Source organism: Diadema setosum, chromosome 12 (assembly GCF_964275005.1).
Source record: "Diadema setosum chromosome 12, eeDiaSeto1, whole genome shotgun sequence".
NCBI classification, from domain to species: domain Eukaryota; kingdom Metazoa; phylum Echinodermata; class Echinoidea; order Diadematoida; family Diadematidae; genus Diadema; species Diadema setosum.
The window spans coordinates 36038501-36062315 of NC_092696.1; the positions used below are offsets into that span (position 1 = coordinate 36038501).

The window sequence follows — 23815 nt, forward strand, 5'->3', positions numbered from 1 at the left end:
TGGAAACTGTGTTAGATGTAGGCCTATAGTCATTATGGTGCTTGTTAACTTGTAAGAAAAATAATCATTTTCTTTATTTCCTGAACTTTCAGCAGAAATAATTATTATTATTTCATGAGTCATCATTGCAAGTTCTTTACAGGGATAAAAAAAGAACAACTTGAGGGCTTTCACTTCATCAAATTTCATTAATTCAAACTGGAAAATTTACATGAGTGACCTCAAGGGAAAGGAACCATTTTTTTTTGATTTATATCACCTTCTTGGACAAAGCTGTCCTTTCATTTCATATCTTTCCGCCTTCTCCTTATACGATAGGATTGGGCCTGCGAGACGTTAAAGGAATTTTCCGCTGGACTGACGGATCCCCTATGACTTACACCGACTGGTATATCCCCTCCAGGTAAGAGCTATTCTGAAAAAAAAAAAATAGACGTATGCGTAATTACAGGTTTTATGATTTCATGCGACACTAATTTCTCCCATTAAATTCTACCCTCAAACATAACCTTAGGATAAACCTAATCCTTATCCTCATTAAACTAAAAACCCGATCACATGACTAACCCCAAACTGTAAGTCCTTCGAGAATATTAGACTGGAGCAACTGCTACAGAATAGTATATTGAAAAGAAAGCAGCAAATGACAATGAAATAAATATGCAACAGGAAGACACGATATATAATTCGTTCAAAAGAACTAAGATATGTCGACATATTATATGATATATGTGATATATATTATGTGATAGAATATTTCAACCACCTAAATCAGATAGGAAATGGGAAGAAACATTGTTCTAAAACTCAGATTGGATTCATACATTGTTCCTTATATATCTACCCTGAATAAAAAGATTCGTTATTTTCACTATACAATTCTGCATAGAAATATTGGTGTTAATAAATTACTTTTTACAACGGGACTATCCAACACATTGTTCTCTACGTTTTGTTTGAGCTCCACAGAAACCGATGCACATTTGTTTTGGAAATGTGATGTTACCCAAAGGTTTATTGATCAAATATAGGAAATTATTTTACAGAATCAAACTCAAATTACCAGAAGTGCTTTTATACTTGGTTCTACAGAAAACCCAAAGTGTTACAATATGGTTTATTCGTATGCAAAATACTTCCAATTTTCTGCAAGAAATAAAACGAAATCAATACATTTTAGCAAATTTTGTCAATTTTTAAAGCAAGGGAAGAAAGTAGATGAATATATGTCGGAAAAAAAAAACCCCAAAAGGCTTTGTATCTTATATCAATTGGATTTTTTTTTTTCAAATGATATCATTTGAAAAAGAAATATCAATTGGAATCGTATTTACATCATTTAGTCGTTTTGCTGTTGCCTGTCAATTTTGGATCATTTGTCTTGTATTCTATGTGACATTTATTTTGTACCTGAATGTTTATGTGAATAAAATTTCTTTGTGGGGAAAAAAAAACTGCTACAGGAACAAATGTTGTGTAACCGCGATTACAGTTTGCTGCTGCTTTTGTTCTATGAAGTTGCTGCATAGTTAGTAGGCCTATGCGAGCACACCAGCATTTCTATTGAAGAGGAACAATGATCTGGACTAAGCATTTTAAAGCAGCAGGCAGCAGCAGTTGAGATATTTCATCATCAGACTGGTCCCTTTCCGTGCAAACACTTTTGATTATGTACAGCGACTTATTGAGATGTAAAGACCTTTTCTCGTCCCAGTCCCTCATAAAGGGGGGGGGGGGGGGTGAAATACTGGCATAACGCTTTGTAGTGTACAGTGGACTCGCAATATACAACGAAATCTTCGGGACCGACATTTTTCTTTTGTCATATCGAAATTTCGTTATAACTGAACAAATAAACGAAAAAAAAAAAAGAACACGATAGAGTCGATAATTTTGCGACGTGGATTTTTACTTCGTTGTAACCGGAATTTCGTTATAACCGTATTCGTTATGACGGAAGTGCACTGTACCCTGAGAATAAAGTTATGTTTACCAAGTCCTACAGAATGTACAAAAGCTTGGATAGATGCATAATGCTAAAACTGTTGTACGGAAAGTTAATCAATATATTTTTGGATATTTTCTGAGGTATAAATTCAACATATTAATCTAGGAAGAGAAACAAAGAACTTTCCCCCATTAGTTGTAATCATGATCTCGTGATATTCTCTATGAAATTATGTCCAGTCCTCCGGACTTGAACGAAGCCCGGCCAACCAACGAGCCAGACGGTGGCATACTGGACGGTTGCGTGACCATTCAACTGACCAGCGCACGAACAACGGCTCTCTGGCACGACATCCCGTGTTTGGCCCAAGAGAGTGACCAGTTCATCTGCAAAGTGGCCATCGATCAGTCACAAGTGTCTGGTAGGCTTTGACACCACTGACATTAGCAACTTAAATGCAGGAATTTTCACAATTGATGACTAGAAAGATATGCTCTGAGGATACAATCGATGTTTTACGTGCCTAAACTCATTTCTAGTTGCTGTAAGTTTAATTCTCTACTAGATTATATTATGAAGCAGAAGAAAAGAAACGATAAAAAAAGTGAATAAGTCATGCTTACAATTAATCAAGAAGGTCATAATGAATCGACGGACACCAGAAAATTTGATCTATTATAATAAGTGCAACAGTAAATACATTATTCATATTACATTTCCGTACTTGACCTATGCTGAGTGGGGCCTAATACATGCTTTTTCTTTTCTGTTTTCAGAAACGCGAATGGTTAGGAATCCTTTGCGATATTGTTGTCCTTTTTAATGCAGTATTCATTACATCTAATTTTTAGATATATCCCAGATGACCAGAGTGGAGCTTGACTACAGTCATCCATCCACTTCCCAGATGTGTCCAGCTTCGATGTTAACGTGTGGGACTGGGGAGTGTGTGCATCTTGTTTACCAGTGTGACGGCGTTAGAGATTGCTCGAACGGGAGCGATGAAACGTCATGCCCCGATGGTAACGTTCTCACACTAGAGCAGAACACATTGTATCTAAAGGGCTTTTTACACTTGTGTTTCTTAACCCCGGACTTTCTCTGACCCAGGACTATCGTTAGTCCCGTACCAATTTTTTCAGCTTTTTACACTCGCCAATTAGTCCCGTACTATCTCTTGTCCGGGGCTAAGGAGAAAACTGACCTTTTTACACTCGTATTTCTTAGCCCCGGACTTTCCAAACCACATAAATATTCATAATTACGCTGTGTACTGTACACGTACACGCACGCACCGGCAGCACTTGATTACCTCGTTTCTGATTGGTCAGTGAGGGTCGGACTTCGTCTCCGTCGCTTAGCCCAGGATTATTTTTTCGTTCTGTTTACACTCACTTGCTTGGCACCGCAATTGCGGTGCTAGCACCGCAATTGCGGTGCTAACCCCTGCTATTTTGCAGGGCCAGATAGTACCGTACTATTGGTGGGGCTAGCCCACTTTGGCAAAAACGAGTGTAAACAGAAAGTGGGCTAAGGATAGTCCCGTACCAACGGTGGGGCTAAGGCCCCCCCCCCCCCCCCCTTAGCCCCACCGTTGGTCCGGGGCTAAGCAAAAATTTACAAGTGTAAAAAGCCCTTTAATGTCCGATGCGAGGCTTATGTAAAATTAGGCTCTTATCATAAAGATGATTAAATTAGTGTTATTGTCTTACTGATCTTAAACATATATCATTATCATTGTTATTATTATCACTTTTTATTATTACTATTATCAATACTATTATCACTATTATTATTATCATTACCAATGTTATCATTATTTTTTTTCATTGTTATTATTGCTATTAAATTTAATGATATATTCATTGTTAATAGAGATTTAATAGTAGCATAAGAATCCGTTATTACTCTAATTGTTATTATCAACATTGTAATGTTATTTCTATGATCATTCTCGCATTTATGTCAATTATTTTGATATCGGTAGGTTTTTCAGTAAGGCAATATATTACACAAAGTGAATGTAGACATCAAACAAGGGATCCACCCGATGGGATCTCGATATGATTCAGCGTGCTGAATGGGGTATAATACTGCTAATGGAGGCTGAGTGATGACTGCTACTAAATTCACTGTCCACGAATGTACATCACGAATACTAAATGATCACATCAATCTCATCTTTTCTCTGTTTACTTACACGCAGCGGAAAGCGCATGCTCCAATACGAGTTTCACGTGCCTCAACGGTTCATGTATTCCCATTTCGTTCTACTGCGATAACGTCACGCACTGTGCGGATGGCTCGGACGAGATTTCATGTGGTAAGTAGGCCTACTAGTAATACTTTGACAATGCATTTACCAGTTCATTCCACGGTCATGATAATCCCGATGACGTAGCAAGACCCATATTTTTTCCGGTAGGCAATATTACCGTAGCTTTGCAGTTGTTCAGGACGCCTCGATAATGGGGAGCTTTAGATTTTGACGCGCGGACGTTCATAGGGGAAAAAAAAACAAAACAAAACAAAAAAAACCAAAAAACAAAACATGTTCTGAGCATGCGCAGTAGCGCGCGTCAAGTCGATCTATTTTTAGCTTGCGTCGCCTGAGGTTTTCACTACGCGTACTGGGCTATTTTTACGTCCGCACAGTTTGCAACGTAGACAGATACTTCATGCACCAATCATATGGGGGTGCGATTTTATTTTTTATACGTTGCGTCCCAGCGTAATCTAAAGCTACTTTTCAGCACGACGCAGGGGAGAGGAGAACGTCCAGCGCACTCGCCGTTCAAGTTCAAGTTCAAGTTCATATTTATTCGTTTTTTCCACAATATACAAACATAAATCTCATTTTCTTAAGTGACAAAAACAATGCATACATTTGTACAGAGAAGGCCACAATAATAGGAAAAAAAAACTAACAATAGCGATACATTGCAATAGGTGCTAAGATAACGAAAGTGAAATGGTTTTCAATATATGCATTGTGTGAAAAAACGGAGGGACCCACTAAAAAGACAGAGCTTGTAGAGTGTGGGCCCCTCTTGTATTAGAAGCACGATGTAAAAATTGAATTGAAAACAGCAAAAAATCCGTACAAAAAGTTCGTCACAAAAAAGTTTGGGAGCCCACTAAGAGACAGACGAACAAACAGTTATACATAAAACAACAACAAACAGAGTTATGAACATGCAACAGGACTGGGACAGCAACAAGACTACTTGTAGGAGGAAAAACAAGAAACAAACAGACTTGACGACACAAGAGGAAACAAGACTATAGCGTGATAAAGAGGTAACAGAATAGAAAGGAATATGCAACACAGACAACGATCCTCGGAGGTTTGAGGAAGAAAGAGAAGAAGAAAAAAGAATATAGAACAAACCCTTCAACTGCGAAGTATAGGTTAAAGAAAATCTTATAATCAAGGCTTGAGCAATAGCTAGAATAATAAAGAGAACGGTAATGCCGATATTGCGGATGAGTAACAAAGTAAGCCTATTAACTAATCTGATTCTGCGAGTCGTCATTATAAGATTGTAAAAGAAAAGACTTTAATCTCCTTTTAAAGGAGTATATAGATGGAGCAGATTTTAAGTCATGATTCAGGGAATTCCAATAATTTGGTCCAGTGTAAATAAGTGTATTCTTTGCTAAAATCGTTCGAAGAAGTGGTAAATGAAACTCGTTAGAACGCCGGGTGGGGTAATTATGGAATGATTGATTTTTTTGAAACATAGAACCAAAGATAGGTGGGAGTAAATTGTTATCATACATATACATGAATTGACCTAAGTTAAATAAGAATAATTCGTTGATTTTTAATAGCTTATAACAGTCAAACAATGCATTTGTATGTGAACGTGTAGGAGAATTAGAAATAATACGGAGGGCTTTCTTTTGCAATAATAACACTCTATTCAGCAGTGTCTGATGAGTATTGCCCCAAGCTAAAATTCCGTAATTAAGGTAAGGGAGTATCAAAGAGTCTCAAACGTCCGCGCGTCAAAATCTAAAGCTCCCTAATATAGCTTGCTAGTACACGTAGGCACCTACACAGTCTGGCTTCTGCTCGTACTAATTTCCTTTTCCAGAATATTAACGTCCTCTAACGAAAAGTAGCAAGTTACGTTGGATGACCTTATCGGCAAACGCCTCGACTTCGTCGCCGCTGAGGGCGCATCTTGTAAAAGTGAGAACAGTTGGCAAAGGGTCTGGAAACCAGACTAACTATACACAGCCCTGTCGCTGCACACAAGTGTAAGTCGCGACAGGGCTGTACGGTGTGGACACTCCGTAATCTCTGTATTCCGGTGCGCCGACGCGATTTTGAATTTACTCACCATATTTGTTACTAAGACTACATAAGGTGAAAACTTTATCTAATTAGCTACCGTTTTCAGCTATTGATATTGATATACTCATTTTATAACTTACCAAAAATTGCACCTTTTTTAATCCTGTACGCCGCAGAAATCGTAGGAATTGCAGAAATGATTCGAAATGTCGGCGCAGCACTGGGCAAAGAGGGCGCTGTCGACTTCGCGGGCGTACAAACTCTAGCAGGGCAATTTGCATCGTTCAAAGCTGGGAAAGGTTTATTTTGAATGGCCCCGCGATGATCACAGCATTCCGGGTTAAGATTGGACTTTTTGCTCAGTGTATGTTGCGTGAGAGCTCACTATGGACTGAAATACCATGCTCATAGTCCAAGTATCTCAATTCACGTGAGTGATTCGTAAAATTTGTGAAAAGAATGTAGAAATTTTCAATAGTTTTGTTGTTGTGTGGCCGTGTTCGAGGGGGTTTAGTAGATATGTGTATGGGGTTCCGTAGATATGTGTATCACACACCGTCAGACCCCGTGCTAGCTTAGCGCACGGGGTCTGGTCGGGCTAGAAACCAGACTAGCTAGTACAGTATTAAAGATAAAAACAAAGGTACTCCTTTAGGTGCACAAAAATATGGACATTTCATTGAAATCGGACAACAGTGATGATTAACTAAAAAAAAACCAAACAAAAACAAAACTTGTCATGTTAGTCCCTTGTCCTGTCAACTACTTAGCATGACTCACTTGGTTTGTGCGTTCGTCTTTGCTATGATATGATGAAGGTCGACTTTGTAGTACTTCATGAGATACGTGTACATGAATGGGATAATGAAAATATCTTTATCATGAGAAGGCAAACCCGTTCATTTTATTTCTCCAAGCCCCATACACCTGCAGCGAGTTCCGATGTGACAACGGCCGCTGTATCCCGTTCAACCAGACGTGTGATCTCGTCGATAACTGCTTTGACGGGTCCGACGAAGCAAACTGCGGTAAGTCACATCTAACCAGAACCACGATCGTTGCTGCTGTGCACAGAAAATTGCTTTGTAGACACGTGATTTTTTGGTACCTTGCATACTACTATTTTGCAATAAAAAATCATGACATCAGTGTCCATATATTTCATGGATCCACTTGACTTCAATGTACTAATTATCACTTCTACTTCTACTTCTACTTTTTATTTTTGCGCTAGATTCTTAGTTTCCTGAAATCATAAAACTACATGAGTTACTTATCAAGAATGAAGAACTAATAAATATGCTGGTGGTCTGCAGGAACTCAACTGTTACTGCTACCTTATTTCATTTTGTCTGCAATCACACAAAAAGACAGGCAATCAACTATTTAGGCAGGCACTCAGTCAATCGATCATTCAATTTTTCAGTGAATCAGTCAATAAAATAATCGATCGATCAATCAGTCACTAAGTCAATCAGTCAGTCAGTTTATGAATCAATCAATCAAGCAATCAATCAATCAATCAATCAATCAGTCAATCAACCAATCACTCGGTCAGTCAATAAATCCATTAGTCTCTCAGGCAGTCAGTCAGTCAATCAATCAATCATTTATTCAATCATTCACTTGAGGAGTCAGTCAATCAATCAGTCAGTCAGACACTCGGTCAGTTAAACAGTCAGTCTGTAGTTCAAGCCGAATATAAAATGGTTTTGATATTGATCTATTTTGAAAGGGATGTGAGAAAGGTGATGCTTGGTGATCGTTCAGGAGAGAGAAGAACTGGACAAAAAAGAGTGAAAGCGAAGAGAAGTAAATGAAATTACCCACAAAAGTTGAATCCATCTTTCACTGAATTAGAAACTCCATTAATAGAAACTCATGATACTTTGGGCACATGAAATCCATACTTACGTCAATTAAAAGTGGAATCATAATCCTATCTTTTTGACTGTGTATGGGATGCACAGTGCGATCTGACACCATCTTCCAGTGTTTCAATGGAGACATCCACCCGGTTGGGGTCGAGTGTGATGGCATCGTGGACTGCATCGGAAGCAGTGCAGAGGACGAATTGCCAACCTGTGGTAAGCACGAACTGTAATGTGGTTTCCTCTCAGAATGCGATCCCTGTATTTCCTTATCAACGCCTTTAATCCGAGAAATTACTTTTTTAGTGGTATGGTGCAACAAGATAAGAGCAAATTTCACAACCCACTGCTAGTGCTTCAAAAGTTAGTTTGATGATCATATATTCATTTTCCTTTGTGAGAACAAGAGTTATCGTTGAATTATATAATGAAATATACACTAAAATGCGACCGGGTAGCACACCCTGTCTTTGTCTTTGAATGTATGTGCTTTGCCTGACCGGGAAATGAAAAAAAAATGCATATCTTGTAAGCATGCAAAAACATGATCGATTGCTTTAAGTCCTATCCGAAGAACTATAGAATTATGACAATACAATGCTTTGCTTATTTAGATCTGGCATTACTGGGGCACAACCACTGAAGACGTAGAACTCGAAACGGTGACTTTTTGATTGATAGTCCGTTGTCTTATCCGCTGACCTCGTGGGAACAGGGGACATTAAAACTTGCAGTCTTTCATAACATTTCTAAATGTGTTGGATTACAAGACACATTCAGTCCATACACTGATATTGCTACAGACACGTTCAATCCATGTATTGATATTTTCACAGGGTATCGGACGCAGAATTTCCACTGCACAGAACCCGGATCGATGAGATGTAGCAACGGCGCGTGCGCCGACGCGAACGCAACGTGCATCTATGACGTCACAAGCAGTGGGTACATCACCGGGTGTAGGGACGTGTCTCATCTCCGCTCATGTGGTATGTGCTCTATTTGAAAGTGGGGTTTGAATCCAGTAAAGCAGGGCCTTATATGTTCCGTGATGTTGTTGGTCTGCTCTCTGTCAACATTTTAGAAATGTTGAATTTTCTTGGTACTAAAATATTTATCTTTGTCCATGGGTGAAGTCAGAGAATTTTGCAGTCTTCTCATCCAGCGATGGCTGCAACGAAAACTTTGAAATGCTTACATTTTTTTTCAACTGATCCTTCGATTTCAATCAAACCTGTGATATGTTCTACCAATTTCCCGCATTCCCTCCATATACATAAATGTCAGTGGTTTCATTCTCTTGTCAGTCTATCCTAAAAATTAGTGTGTGTGAATAGATTAAAAAAACAATTGATTGCGAAAATTTGACAAAATTTTGTTGAAAGCTGAGAAAGTAACGAATTTTTGAAGCTGGGATTTAAATCAAATTTTTAGTATATGATGTCATTTTAGGTACGTCGTAGGTCCTACTTTAATTATTCAATTTTCATGGTCATGTTTTTTTTTTTTTTTTTTTTTTCAGTTTCGATGCTAACAATATGTATATCCACATGTCCTGTTTGTGTCTTTACCTGTTTTCAGCCGACTTCCAGTGCCCGGATTACACGTTTAAATGCCCAAGGTCTTACTGCATCCCGCTGCGATTTCGCTGCAACGGTGTCCGCGACTGTATTGGTGGAGAGGACGAGTTAGACTGCTGTGAGTTCGTGTGTACAGTTATCATGGAGCTGTAGATTTGCGACGCGGACGTTTGAGACGACAATTGAGTCGTGGTGAAAAGTAGCTTTCGATTACGCGATGACGCAACCTATAAAAAGTAAAATGGCGCCCCAATATGATCGGTGCGTCAAGTAACTACCACTCCTGCATAGTGATAGCTCAGAACGTGTAGTGAGAACTCAGACGACTCGAGCTATAAAAAGATGAACGTCCGCGTCGTGAAAATCTAAAGCTCTCTTTTCAGCGGACATTATCTCACAAAGAAGGGACACTCGTTTTATAACCCCTGTTTGTCGGTCTGTCTGTTTACCGCAACATCAATTCACACGAAACAATTAAAAAAGAAGAGATTCAAAGATACTGTGGCTGTCACAAGGGACTTTCCTCTGAATGTGGGGAACGAAAGTCCTCCCTGCGACTGGGATCTTTTCTATAGTCAAAGGTTGACTTTCTCTAAATGCAGCAGATTGTTAGCAGACCATTCACTCATTCAACTCTTTCGACTTGTGCAACTACAGTGCCTCGAAAGAAGTAGCCAATCACACAGTGTTCTTACAATGTAACAAGCAATAAGATTTATTATACTGGTCTCAAATTGTGGTCGTTTACAATAATAACATCGTACAAACTTGAATACAGATATCCAGTTCCACTTGTCTTGAGCTTGGTTGCTCTGCTCGTTGGTTTATTCTAGAAGCTCCCGTGCTTGGTTGCTCTAGGTTGTCGACGATGCCCTGCCTGAAGTAGCGGGTCGTCTCCCCTTACTTCTGGTCCTCTCTGGAACCCTAAACTTGGTCCTCGCTGGAACCCTAAACGATGGCTCTCTCCCTGGAACCCGAAACACCAACAGTTGTTGGTGTTTACACTCGAATCTTCCTAGATTCTCTTCTGGACGGTCAGGCTGTCCAAGCCGAAATGCAACAATCCCTGAATCACACTGATTCCAAATAACACTCTGCTACTCTCTAACTTCGCAATCTCGAAGTAACGTAGCCTGGTCCTGAGTGTTCCGCAAATAATGTGGCATCTGAATTTCATGCCCAAACACTGCATATTTATACATTTGTTGGACCATAGGTCTCCATGTAAAATTAATTAAATGAAGTCAAGTGACTTCCTAGAAAGTTTTCATAGAAGTCCTGCCCCTTTTCTTATTGGTTGGCGTTTTCTGTCTGTCAAAACTTTCCTGAATATCTCATTTTGCATTGGTCAAGTCTCTGCTTGACGTCATCACTTCCTGTTCACGGAAACCAAAATTCTTTGAAGTGGTCCTGTTTTGACCTACAGTCTGTAGCTAGAAACTTGTGTCTGACGTCGTGAATGACGTCCACATACCAGATAGTATGAGGCATACTACCAGGGATACCCTTTCCTCATATTTTGACGTCATGTAGGGTTTACTCACCCCCAAAACATTTAATTCCAAATCACTCTCTTTTACTTTGATTGTGCATCGCAACATCTCCTTATATGGTTATTTTGATGCAAGCTTTTGTCTTTAAAGCTGCACTTCTTTTGTAACCATTGCGATAACATCAATTTCTTACATGAGCTACCTAATAAACAGTAGTACAATGAGACAAATTATTACGTGACAAATACAAAATATGTCATATCCTGACATATATTCTCATCAAGAACTGTAAAAGTTAGCGAGGATTCGTGTGCAGCAAGGTCATAGAAGATTATTACATTTATCATCATGAGATATTATCATGTCATGCAAAACTAAAGGTTTTATATCCAATATTTACTGGAATCATATTCATATTATTTAGACTGTTTGTGCCTGCCTGTCAAATCGTATCATTTGTTTTTATGTATGACATGATGTGACATTTACTTGTACCTGGATGTTGAAAGTGAATACAATTTCTTTATGAAAAAAAAAATCATCATGTGGTTTGATTTGCTAGTTCAAGTTTTACCAATTTTACTGTCTTGTGAACTCACTATAAACTTGATGTATCTGTTTTTATTTTCTATGAGCAACTCCAGAGTGTAGCTATACAGTGTATATTACCATAGTAACGTAAAAGAAATACCAGTAGAAGGGAACTGATATCATTACACTGTTTCGATTGCAGCCCGTTTCGACTGTCCCCGAGGAACATACCGGTGCCACAGGTCGCGAATTTGCCTGCAGCCCAGCGAAATCTGTGACGGATTTCAACATTGCCCGGATTTTGACGACGAACAATTCTGTGGTATATTTGCTATCTATTTCGTGTAGCTGTACTTTGGCTTCAAACTTTATCTCTCTGATTATGTGTCGTAGAGTATAAGCTCGAAAAAATCTTCAGCTTTTTCTGTTCTACCTGAATTTGACTGCATTGAACAGTTGTTGAAGTTGAAATAAATATTTCCATTTTGTGTTTCTGATGTGCTCAATATCATATTTTCAGTATACACAAAGAATCAATGCGTCATCAGTATCCATTTTCCCTCGTTCAGGTTCTATGTTCGTTCCGCAAGCTTTTCAATGTTGTTTTATTGTTGGAGACATCGCAATATTGTTGGATTGTATTTTGTTTTGCTCGTCTATATCTCCTATGGACAGTCTCGGGAGGCGAAAGTGAAAATTTGGTCGTTTAGCATCAGTGAGGCATTTATTACAAATAAAATTTCGTACATTCGAAAATATACACACAAGAGATATACAAAAAGAAACCTCCTCATATTGTTTTGCATTTATATGAGGTGACTATTGTTCTATAACAAAGTGCAATTCAAATGACGATGGAAAATATACACTTATGTCGTAACTGTTATGACGTCATATTGATTCGTTGTTAATATAGGAATAGAAAAGTACAGTATGTGTGGTGTGTGCATGTAAGCGTGCGCGAGGATGTGTGCCATGTGTGTTTGCCTGTGTACGCACATGTCTCTATAGTGTTGCGAAGCGCACTGCAGCGATCGTTTCAATTCTTTGTTGTTGCTTTGTTTTTGTGTGTCAATCGTTTAGGTCTTGACTGCCCAGCGGGCTGCTTCTGTTCCGGCCTTGCATTTGTGTGTGAAGCTCCAGAGTGGAACGCCCTCAACGAAATCCGTTTCCACTATACAGCCAAGAAAATGTTAGTCCCGCATACCCCGTATTTAGTGACACTTCAATGTTATGCCTACATTTTGTTTCAATGTGTTTTTGTTGTGGTGGTCTGTCAGACGTTTGCACACGACCTGCATGCAGCGAGTTAACCCTCACAAGAACGGAATGTTGCATTTGGTGTAATATTATTACAACCCATCGAGGCATCAGGTAATTCGTTGTACATTCTGTGCCTGTGGCAGTGTGGAAGTTTGTCTAAAAGCAGCAGTAGAATTTGTTATCAACGAAGAGGATTTTCTTCCAAATCTTCAGTTTTTGTTTCCTATTCACATGATCAATCATTATATCATTGTTCAAAACATTCATAAACCCTGTATTGTATACAGACATACAATGTGAAAATATCATGTATTAACGCAATCAAACGCCCTCTCTCTTTTACTCTCTTGTAAAGTATAATCACGGGAACAGATCTGGCGCTCATGTCCTACCAGCCAAAAGACATTGCTATGACAACGGGCACACCTATTGTTGAAACGGGGGACACTCCGGGCGTATCCACAGTGACAGCGTTCTTGCCAACACATCATACATTTCTTGCTGAGCTGTAAGTTTTCAAAGTCAAAAGGAAAGTGAAGGAATCTCACACAGGAGCAAAGTTAATGATCCTATCATAGACCAAATAGGCCGATCTGGCAGCAAAATCTTCTATCACTGCGGTGTCCCATGCGCGCACGTGTAGGAACTTATGATATATAACTATGGCGACCGGTTCACACCCGCCATGTACAATGTTAGATAGCATGTACTCTGCACACGTGCGCACGCATGGGACACCGCGGTAATGGCGGATTTGCTGCCATGTCGGGTAAATCTATAAGTGGAAAAGACTACGGACACTAAATCTTGTCGTTCCCTATTCCTATCCCATGGTAGGACCAGAAGTGCTCTGTTGCTCGACACTTATTTATATTTGCCAAGTTATACAAAGGGGACAAAAGTACAGTTCATATCTTTATAACATGTTTTCATATCTGCTTTGGATTATATAAGAAAAAATCAAACACACAGAGTGTTAAAAGCTTCAGCCAAGAAATGGGATAAAAATCCTTGAAGTACACAGACATCTTTTATCAATATTCCTGTATCATATTTTGCGAGGTGACATGTGTAACAAACATGTTACGTTTAATACGAGCTCATTGGAACTCTGGAATTACGCGATATTGTCTGATTACTCAAATGAATCAAATATATAGTCTAAAGTTCAATGGCGTAAATTTGGTAGATGTAATGCGCATTACGGTGTCACGATTCTGTAAACTTGAGATTTCCAGCCTGAAGAGCATTCGTTTTTCTTAAGAGCTGTTGACTGTTTTTATTTTATGTTTAGCTTTAATGCATAATATAGACCTACATAAAAACAACAACAAAAATGTCAATGAAAAGGATAAAGTTTATTCACCCTAGGCTTCCCATACAGTGCAGAGAGAATGTAGTTTTCATGCAACCAGATCCAGACATGAAGTCTTGATATTAAGGGTGACTCAGTTTTGAACCTTTGAGGGAAATACTTGAAAATAATTAGGAAAGGGTGAAATGATTCTATCAAATGTTTTCAAAAGTTTGCTTTATCTTTCAATGTCCTCTCGCTGTATTTCGATAGTCATTTACTACAAACGAGTATCTCGAACATCCCGGCGTCTGCCTTCAGCGAAAATGCCGATCTTTGTCATCTGTAAGTATTTCAACTATTCCCCGTTACAGTTAAACATGTGTTGTCTAAAAAGTATGAATATAGTACATACCTTATATATCTTTTGAATTATATATCTATGAAAATTGATGTGTATGCATCACCTGTTGGTGTAGTGGTATAAGTTTGTGTGTATATGTGCAAGAGAGAGAGAGAGAGAGAGAGAGAGAGAGAGAGAGAGAGAGAGAGCGAGACGGGGTGGAGGCGGAGAAAATAACCTTGGTGGCAGTCAGTTTGAGTTAACCATCAATCTCGACGTTACGTTCATAAAGGTACTTGAATACTTGAAACAGTTTTTGAATGGGTGATGTATCAAATAATATTAATTGAATGGATGATGCATGAAAGCGTTTATTGAATGGATGATTAATCAGAGTTTTTTTTTTTTTCCTTTTGGGGGGGGGGGGGGGAGGGGGATGAATGATGTATCAGAGAGTTGATTGAATGGGTGGTGCATCAAAGGGCTTATTGAATGAGTGATCTGTCGAAGTGTTTATTGAATGGATGATGTGTCGACGAGTTTATTGAATGGATGAAGTATCAAAGAGTTTATTGAAGGGGCGATCAATCGACGTGTTTATTTAATGGATGATGTATCAAAGACTTCGTTGAATTTGTGATGAATCGAAAGGTTTATTGAATGAATGATGTATCAAATTATTTATTGAATATATATCAACGTGGCCATTGAACGGATGATGTATCAGAGTGTTCATTGGATTGGTGATGTATCAAAGGTTTCATTGAATGGGATATAAATATGTCAAAGTTTTCATTGAATGGATGGTGTATCAAAGGGTTTGTTGATAGGGCGATTTATCAAGGTGTTTATTGCATGGATGATGTATAAAAGTGTTGACTGGATTGGTGATGTATCACAGGGTTTATTGAATAAGTAATGTATCAAAGTGTTTATGGAATGGAAGATGTATTAAAACTTTATTGAATCAATGATGTATCAAAACGCCCACGTTTACACACAGGGAGTTATTCTGAAATTACAGCATTGGTTATCATTTAACATATACATCATTTTTACTGTAATATATAATCGCCTTATCGTCGTTACTGTCACTATTATTCTTGTCACTCTTACTGATATAATGTTGTCATAACCTTATATTTGTTCTAGATCTCTGAGAGGAAACCAGATTTCTACGATCGATGAGTTTGCTTTCAGCAACCTAACTCGGTTGAGGATACTGTAAGTAATACACCAGCTATAAACAAGTGGATATTCAAAAATTATTCCATGACAAAATTATGTCGTTTGTACAGGCTGTTAACAGTGATCACTTCTATATACTCTGCAACAGAAGGGTAATAAGCCTTTATTACCCTTAACTTGCTTTGAGTAGAGAAATCTCCATTGCATTGTGCAGACTGTCTAGAGTACATGCCATCGAAAGGGTAACAAAGACCCCCACGCTGTCAACAGCTTGCTGCTTCAAGAAAAAACAAAAACAAAACAAAACACAGAAACTGAGTGTGTCACTCTTTTAAACCTGCATACCACTCCTGATATATTTAGTCAGTTACTTCGAACTGATCAATGGAATTGCCAATTTTGTCCATCAATAGACTGAGCGAAATGTATGTGCACAAGCGTTCTCGAAAAAGGGTTCTCGAGATTGGTTTGATTTTCTTTAATACTAAACTCTGGTTTTGGGGCAATATACAGAATGCCTACTTTATATCAGGACCTAGTAGCGTAGGAAGACATGGATGGCCCAATCAAATAGATCTTCATTGCCTGCCTGCCAGAGTACACTAGAAAACCAACCGTCAGCAAACATGTGCATTGAAGCGTACCGATACGGTACAATAGACTATTTAAACAGTTGATGTTCTTCGGCTGTGTGTGGACTCACATAGAGATCAGTGGTAATAATTCAGACAGTTCGTTACGGGAATATCTGGAAAATATCCCAGCCTGGCCAGCCTTCCCTTTCCATGGTATCTCCACGCTACCGGGTCTTTAGAGACGAGAATAGATAGATCGAATCTTTATCGACTTGTAATGACTGTTGACTTTAAATACATGGGAACATTTATGGGGGGGGGGGGGGCTGATTTGAAATACAGTGGACTCCCGTTATAACGAAGTCCTCGGAAACGGCATTTTTGTCCCGGTTATATCGAATTTTCGTTGTAACCGAACAAATAAACAAACAAACAAAAAAAAAAATACAGAGATTGGACCATATTGCTGCCTGAATTTTTACTTCGTCGTAACCGGAACTTTGTTTTAACGTGTTCGTTATAACTGGAGTGCACTGTATAATCATAATGATATAGCATTTTTATGCCTCCGCCACGAAGTGGTGCCGGAGGCATTATGTTTTCGGGTTGTCCGTCCGTCCGTACGTACGTCCGTACGTACGTCCGTACGTACGTCCGTCCGCTTTCGTTTACGCGATAACTTGAGTAATATTTACTGGAATTTTACCAAACTTGGTCCAAGTATGAAGTATGATGGGGCAACGATTTGATAAGATTTTGGGTGAAATCGGCTAAAGGTCAAAGGTCAAAGGTCAAGGTCAAATCATGAAATTGTATCCGTTTACGCGATAACTCAAGACTGTATGGAGCAAATTTCACCAAACTTTGTTGGAGGATGATGTATGATGGGACAATTACTTGAATAGTTTTTCAGTGAAATCGGACAGAGGTCAAAGGTCAAAGATCAAGGTCAAATCCTAAAATTTATCTGTTTATGTGATAACTCAAAACTGGATAAAGCAGCTTTCACCAAACTTGGTCCAGGGATGATGTATGATGGGACAATTAGTTGAGTAGATTCTAGTGACATTGACAAGAGGTCAAAGGTCAAAAGGTCAAGGTCAAATGCTAAAAATGTTGCTATTTCCCCCATATCTATGCAATGCTAGCAGTTATTTTCTTGAAACTTAGTGTAGACATGTACTACTGCGTAAGGATTCTCCAGAGAGAGTTTCATGTCATAAGGTCAGAGGTCAAAAGGTCAAAGGTTAGGTGAAAATGTTTCAATATCACTTTTCTCCCAAATGGTTCAATGTATCTTCATGGAATATGGTACATATGCATGTACTGACTGGCAGGGATTATCTAGGGAATTTAGGGGTCATGGGTCAATAGTCAGGGGTTCAAAGGTCAAGGTCAACTCCTCAAAATGTTACTGCTGTATTTTCCTCATACATGTATACTAGTATATGCAATGATTGCATTATTAGTTTTAAAAGTGTTTGATATATGTACATGTATTACTTGATGGAGATTCCTTGGAAATGTCTAGCCAGAAGGTCAAAGGTCAAAGGTTAAGGGTCAAAGGTCAGGTTTAAATGAAAAAAAAAATATTTTGTACTGTAATTACACTCTTTTTTCATACCTTGAAAATTAAACTCAATGCATAAACTTATAATAAGGTCGGTCAGAAGTCAAGTAAAAATTTTCAATTCCCCAAATATGTGTACCTGCACTCTTTAATAGACAATTATAGCAAACCCAGTTCGTGGAAAGTGAACATTCAAGATATTTCTGACAAACCTGTTATTTCGATATTTTGCCAGTTATGTGAAACTGTCATCACACATTGTCAAGACATTGTACTATACACCTATTGGGAGAATCATGCATTATGGCGGAGGCATCAGTCGCCGTAGCGACATTTCTAGTTTTTTTTTTTTTTGATGGGATATTACTTGAATGTCCTGTTTTAACATTTCGATTGAGACGGCCAAAGTTACAGAAATTAAATAGAGCAGGATTTGTTTTCTCCTCTTGGAGTTAAGATAATTATGGACGTTCTACTAAAATACTGTACAGTCAAGTCGTTGTCACTTTATATTTTGCTCCCAGTGATCTACGAAATTCGGGAACTCCGACTAATAACGATATTCGGGCAGCGCTGGAGCAGATTAGATCGTTGGAAACAATGTGAGTAGTAATCCTTGGGAAATGAACCGTGATATCTTGTAAGCATTGTATATAAGACCTGTGAACAAAGCTAAGCATTGCATTTACATACATTGTACATGCGGAGTTTACATTGAATGACCAGTTAATCAAGATCAACGTAACACATGCTTGTAAGCTGATTTGATTAGCTCAGTCACAGTTGATTGATACATTAAGTAACTGCTCGAAGATAATGTTAAAATCGACCTCCTAACATCTGGACACTTTTGATAACTTTTAGTACACAAACGGGGGGGGGGAGATCGTATGTATCACACACCAAACGCGGTATCGATAATCACAGCAGTGAAATTTGGTCTGCATAAATGAATTCAAAATTAAACATGATTGTAAGATTATCAATTATTGTGAACTTTAAGAAATCCACCGCTAGTTGCACTTACAGTATGACTGTATAGTTTTGTGCTTGGCCATGTTAAGCTCAAAGCGAAGGATAATCTTAATTTGTTCAGTAGGCCGACCCAGTTATAATCTTTTTAATTAATTTGATTCAGATACGCCGATAGCTTTGCCTTCTGCTGCATGCTCAATCTTCCCCCATCGGGAGAGGACGGCGAATCCGGGTGCGTCGCGCCGACCGACCAGTTTTCGTCTTGTGATGATCTGCTGAAAGACTCTGTACTGCGCGTTTTCATGTGGATACTCGGGATCAGCGCGTTGGCCGGGAATCTCTTTGTGATCGGACTGCGCGTAGTGCGCGGACATCAGGTTGAAACCAGTCGAATCCAGTCACGGCTCATCACTCACCTAGCCGTATCCGATCTATTTATGGGCTGCTACATGCTGATCATCGCTGGCGCCGACCTCTACTTCCGCGGAGACTACGCCATCCACGCGGATGCGTGGCGGCAGAGCGTCTTGTGCAGCGTGGCGGGGCTCATGTCAGCTTTGTCCAGCGAGGTGTCGGTGTTTATCATTATGCTGATTAGTGTAGATCGGATCCTGTGTATAGTGTTTTCGCACCATCGCGAAGTACAGTTCTCTGACAAGTCGTCCAGAATATGGTTGGCCGTAGTGTGGCTTTGCGCCTTTGTCCTGACTGTGGTTCCAGCTCTCCCCATCGGCTACTTTGACCAGTTTTATGGGCGATCCAGTGTTTGCCTTGGCCTTCCATTAACGACGGATCGACCAACGGGCTGGGAATATTCCATCGCCGTTTTTCTTGGATTGAACCTCGTTTGTTTTACCGTTACAGCGTTTTCCTATGTCGCAATTTACGTGACTGTTCACAAATCTGCAGCTAAATTTTCAAGAGGCAAACAAAACTCACGGCATGTCAAGTAAGTTTTCCCGAATATAAGTTTACACCAAATATTATGTGATAAAATACTTCAACAACCTAAATGCTAAATCAGAAAGGAAATGGGAAGAAGTATTTAATCAAAGCGATCAAAATATATAATGTTCTTTGTATATGTTCCCTGAATCAAACACGTTTTGTTTGAGCTCCACATAAACGATTGTACACTTGTCTTGGGAATGCGATGTTACCCAAAGGTTTATTACACAAATACAGGATATAATATCACAGAATCAAACTCAAATCACTAGAAGACAGGTGCTTTTATGCTTGGTTCTACAGAAATCCCAAAGTGTTACAGCGTGGTTTATTTGTATGCTAAATACTATTATTTTTTTTCTGTAAGAATTAGAAAGAAATTATGACATTTTAGCCAATTTTTATCAATTTTCAAAGCAAGCGAAGAAAGTAGACGAATATTTTATTATGTCTGAAAAAAAAACTAAAGGTTTTGTATATAACATCAATTGGAATCGTATCTATTATCATTTAGACGTTTTGTGGCTGCCTTTCAATTTTGTATCATTTGTCTTCATATATTGTAAGTGACTTTTATTTTGTAGCTGAATGTTTAAGTGATTAAAATTCCTTTGTGGAAAAAAAAAATCCCGGAGTAAGGATACTTTTACGCGCAGTGATTATCCATTAATTTTCATTAAAGATGTGTGTGTCAGCAAGAAAGAAAAGAGTAACGCAGAACAACTAACTAAAGCGTATTCGTTCCTACACATGATATCAAAAAGATCCGTTTTCTATCCTTATCTACTTACCATTTCCGAAGTGTTCGGAAAAAGTTGTTTTTATAATAATGATAACAATGATAGTATAATGGGACTTAACTTGCCCAATACCCTCTGTGAAGGGTGCTACAAGGGGCTGTGTAGAAAAAAAATGCCATAAATGATATGAATGAAGTAAATCGATAAGAACCGTGTAGACAAATCTGTTATTGATAATGATTATCTTTATTTTTCATTTATTATCAGAAATGGAATGAGAATACAGGTCAAATTGGCAACCAAGATGGCGCTGATCGTGGGCACCGATTTCATCTGTTGGATGCCAATCATCATCATGGCGCTCTTGTCCGCCCTAGGTGCCGTTCAGATCCCCGCAGACGTCTACGCCTGGACGGCTGTCTTCATTCTCCCTCTCAATTCGTCGCTAAATCCCTACCTCTACACTCTATCCACCGTTTGGCAACGCCATCGAGCGCGCAGGCATTCACGCTTAAAGGCGGACTCCGAGAGCGTGCGTGACACGCGTGAGTACAGTGCAGACGGAGACATAATTTTGCAAATTAATTTTTCTCGCAAGTTTGTTAAAACAAATCTAGAACACTGTAATTAATAGGAAATTACCAACTAATGTATATTTTTCATGTAATCAAAATTGCTTTTACATCGACAAAAGCAACAAATATCATAACTGCTGTTATTGGTACAGTCATGCTACGATCAGAATCACTAACCACTTAAACAATTAAAAAAAAGCAACAGTCCTAGTGTTAAAAAAATCATTTTGGTAATTGATTTGTTTTTAATCCAACTCCCTATAATTGATAAGAACAGAATCTAATTGTTTTTCTTTTTAAGAAGTTTGTCATTTTTCGTCTTGTGGACTGTAAACTATGGACTAAGCAAAACTTTTCTTCTAAGTCCTTTCCCGCTTCAACAATGATTATCAATTTATAAAGAACGTCAAATTGAAACGTTATTTTCTTCTGCTGCTTTTTTTTCCGTGAATAAAATCGTATGCTCGATCTATATAAGATATGAACATCAAATGAAAAACAACGAACTAGCCTATTCGTTGTACGCATGTCACCGTCTACTTTTTCCGGGCAGCAACAATAACAACATTAAATGCTGAAGCCATTTTATGGCAGTGACACGATGGTATTTGAAGAAACCGCAGGCTATTTTTTTTCTTTTGGTCTTCATGATGATACAAATCGAACAGGTGATCATTTTTTTTTTTTTACGGAGAGTGACAGCAAAACAGAAAATGATACTCAACAATAGACCCCCCTAAAAATAAAAACACACACAGAAACAAACAACAACAATAAAATCCCCTCTTTCTTCATGGCCTTATCGAATAATGTGCATCATGACATACAGTGCTAGATCCAGTAAATTTAGAAGCAATCACCATAGCCCATAGAAACTGATGATATTTTCTTTTGGAAAGCCTTTTATTTTCGTGCACCTTTCACTCACTGATGTTTAAATTTGTTGTACATGTATTGTATTTCTAGGGCTGACGTCACAAACCACGCCGTACGCATTGAGGGAAGACTCAACTTGCGCCCGTTTCACCTCACAGTGCGTGCTGACGCCCTTTAACAGTCCGTCCGAAAACGCGCGCGTCGTGCCTCTCTCAAAGTACATCGAGGAGCGAGGGGAGGCGCCCTCAGTTGTTGACACGTCACTCATTTTGCGTGACGTGCGAAAAGCAGTCACGTGGCTTCGCTCCAAGTCAGCGTGGGACTGTCCAATCACAGAGGACGTGCTAGCAGTGCAGCTGGTGAGATGATCATTATTATGATCATTAATGATTACTAAAATAACGCCATTAGAGGCTGGTGCATTGTCACTGGAACCACACTCTCATAGCGTGCTTTCGTTGACAAAGGCAGTCTCTCCTACGCACTGAAAGTATTATACCCTAAGAGAATTCAAATTATTTGACTTATGGCGCCTTTTTACTTTCACATCAAGTTTATACTTGTAGTACATCTATTGTGTATTTGCAATGCCTATTTTATGTTGCTCTCTTTACGAAGAAGTGAACTGTGTCTATTTTCATTGACTACAATGAGTTTTCGAAATATTTTGTAATAAATTAGGGGTAAAATCAAAATACACACGTGTTCCCATGTAGGCTCCTACTGCAGGGTTATGCCTGACATTGGAGATACATTGCTTTGTTCATTTGTGGCATGATAAGACTGCCATAGACGCAATGAATGTCTGCTAAGGAAGCAATAGATGTTTGTGAACAAGCCAACAACCAATGGACCGATTAATTTCCCTTCTGCAGGACAAGGCAAAGGGGATGGAGTACCTTGCAAGAGGGGGGGGGGGGGAGGGGAGGCGGGGGTGAGGAATACAACCATTACAGCTAGGGGGATAGAACTGGGGACCTCTTAATTGGTAGTCCGTGATCTTTTCTATAGACAAGAGAGGCTTCAAAATAAAACTGCGTTTGGCGCGTATAAGTTGTCTTTACCTTCATTCGTTGTATTGTTCATGCAATCTGTCGACTGTAAATACCGTGTTCGAGTCTTTGCTATGACGATATTGATTGCAGACAATGAGAAAGAAGACTGTGATAATAATAATATTCTCATTGAAAAATACTGAAAAGGAGATAAACGAAAAGTAAGCGGATGGAGTAAGGAGTAGGGGGAGAAAGAGAATAAGTAGAAGAATGGAAAGAGAAAGAAGAGAATTTGAAGTATCGTTTTAGTTAATTGTCGAATTCACCAAACATACTTTTGCAGTTACTTGAGAAGTTGTTTGTTGGCTATACCTGTATATTAATTGGAATATTTTTTTTTTCTTTCTTTCTTGCCTTTCTGCAGAATCCTAACGGGGAGATAACCCGAGCTTTCGTTGTGACCTCTGACCCGGCAGTAATAGCGATGCTGGTGGGAAACCGGACGCCGGTCAATAGAGCAAAGCACACAAAGTTTGTTGACAAGCTCATGGAGCAACTTAAAGAAAGTGACTGAAACTTGCCGCCAAACTTCACTAAGGCTCATTTCTGTTTTTCCAGCCGAAGAGAAATATATCTTGCTTTTGTCGCTGTATTTTTTCTTTCCTGTCAAATAAAAAGGAGCTGCACAAATGTCATAACTACAGAGGTCGCCTGTTATGACGAAGTCCTCGGGACCGGCAGTTTTCT

At 38.9% G+C, this 23815-nt stretch overlaps 1 protein-coding gene across 1 annotated transcript in view; it reads left to right on the forward strand.

Moving 5' to 3' along the window:
• LOC140235920 (uncharacterized) overlaps positions 1–23642 on the forward strand; it is a 136605-nt gene extending 112963 nt beyond the window's left edge. The window contains exons 25-42 of the mRNA XM_072315913.1: positions 319–403; positions 2188–2369; positions 2800–2970; positions 4155–4271; positions 7169–7286; positions 8226–8338; positions 8959–9111; positions 9704–9820; positions 11929–12048; positions 12810–12918; positions 13345–13497; positions 14557–14628; positions 15779–15850; positions 18484–18561; positions 19098–19883; positions 20890–21158; positions 22164–22432; positions 23493–23642. Coding sequence (XP_072172014.1) covers positions 319–403; positions 2188–2369; positions 2800–2970; positions 4155–4271; positions 7169–7286; positions 8226–8338; positions 8959–9111; positions 9704–9820; positions 11929–12048; positions 12810–12918; positions 13345–13497; positions 14557–14628; positions 15779–15850; positions 18484–18561; positions 19098–19883; positions 20890–21158; positions 22164–22432; positions 23493–23642 — 3134 coding nt within the window. The remainder of the gene's footprint in view (positions 1–318; positions 404–2187; positions 2370–2799; positions 2971–4154; positions 4272–7168; positions 7287–8225; positions 8339–8958; positions 9112–9703; positions 9821–11928; positions 12049–12809; positions 12919–13344; positions 13498–14556; positions 14629–15778; positions 15851–18483; positions 18562–19097; positions 19884–20889; positions 21159–22163; positions 22433–23492) is intronic.
• Positions 23643–23815: the final 173 nt, after the last annotated feature.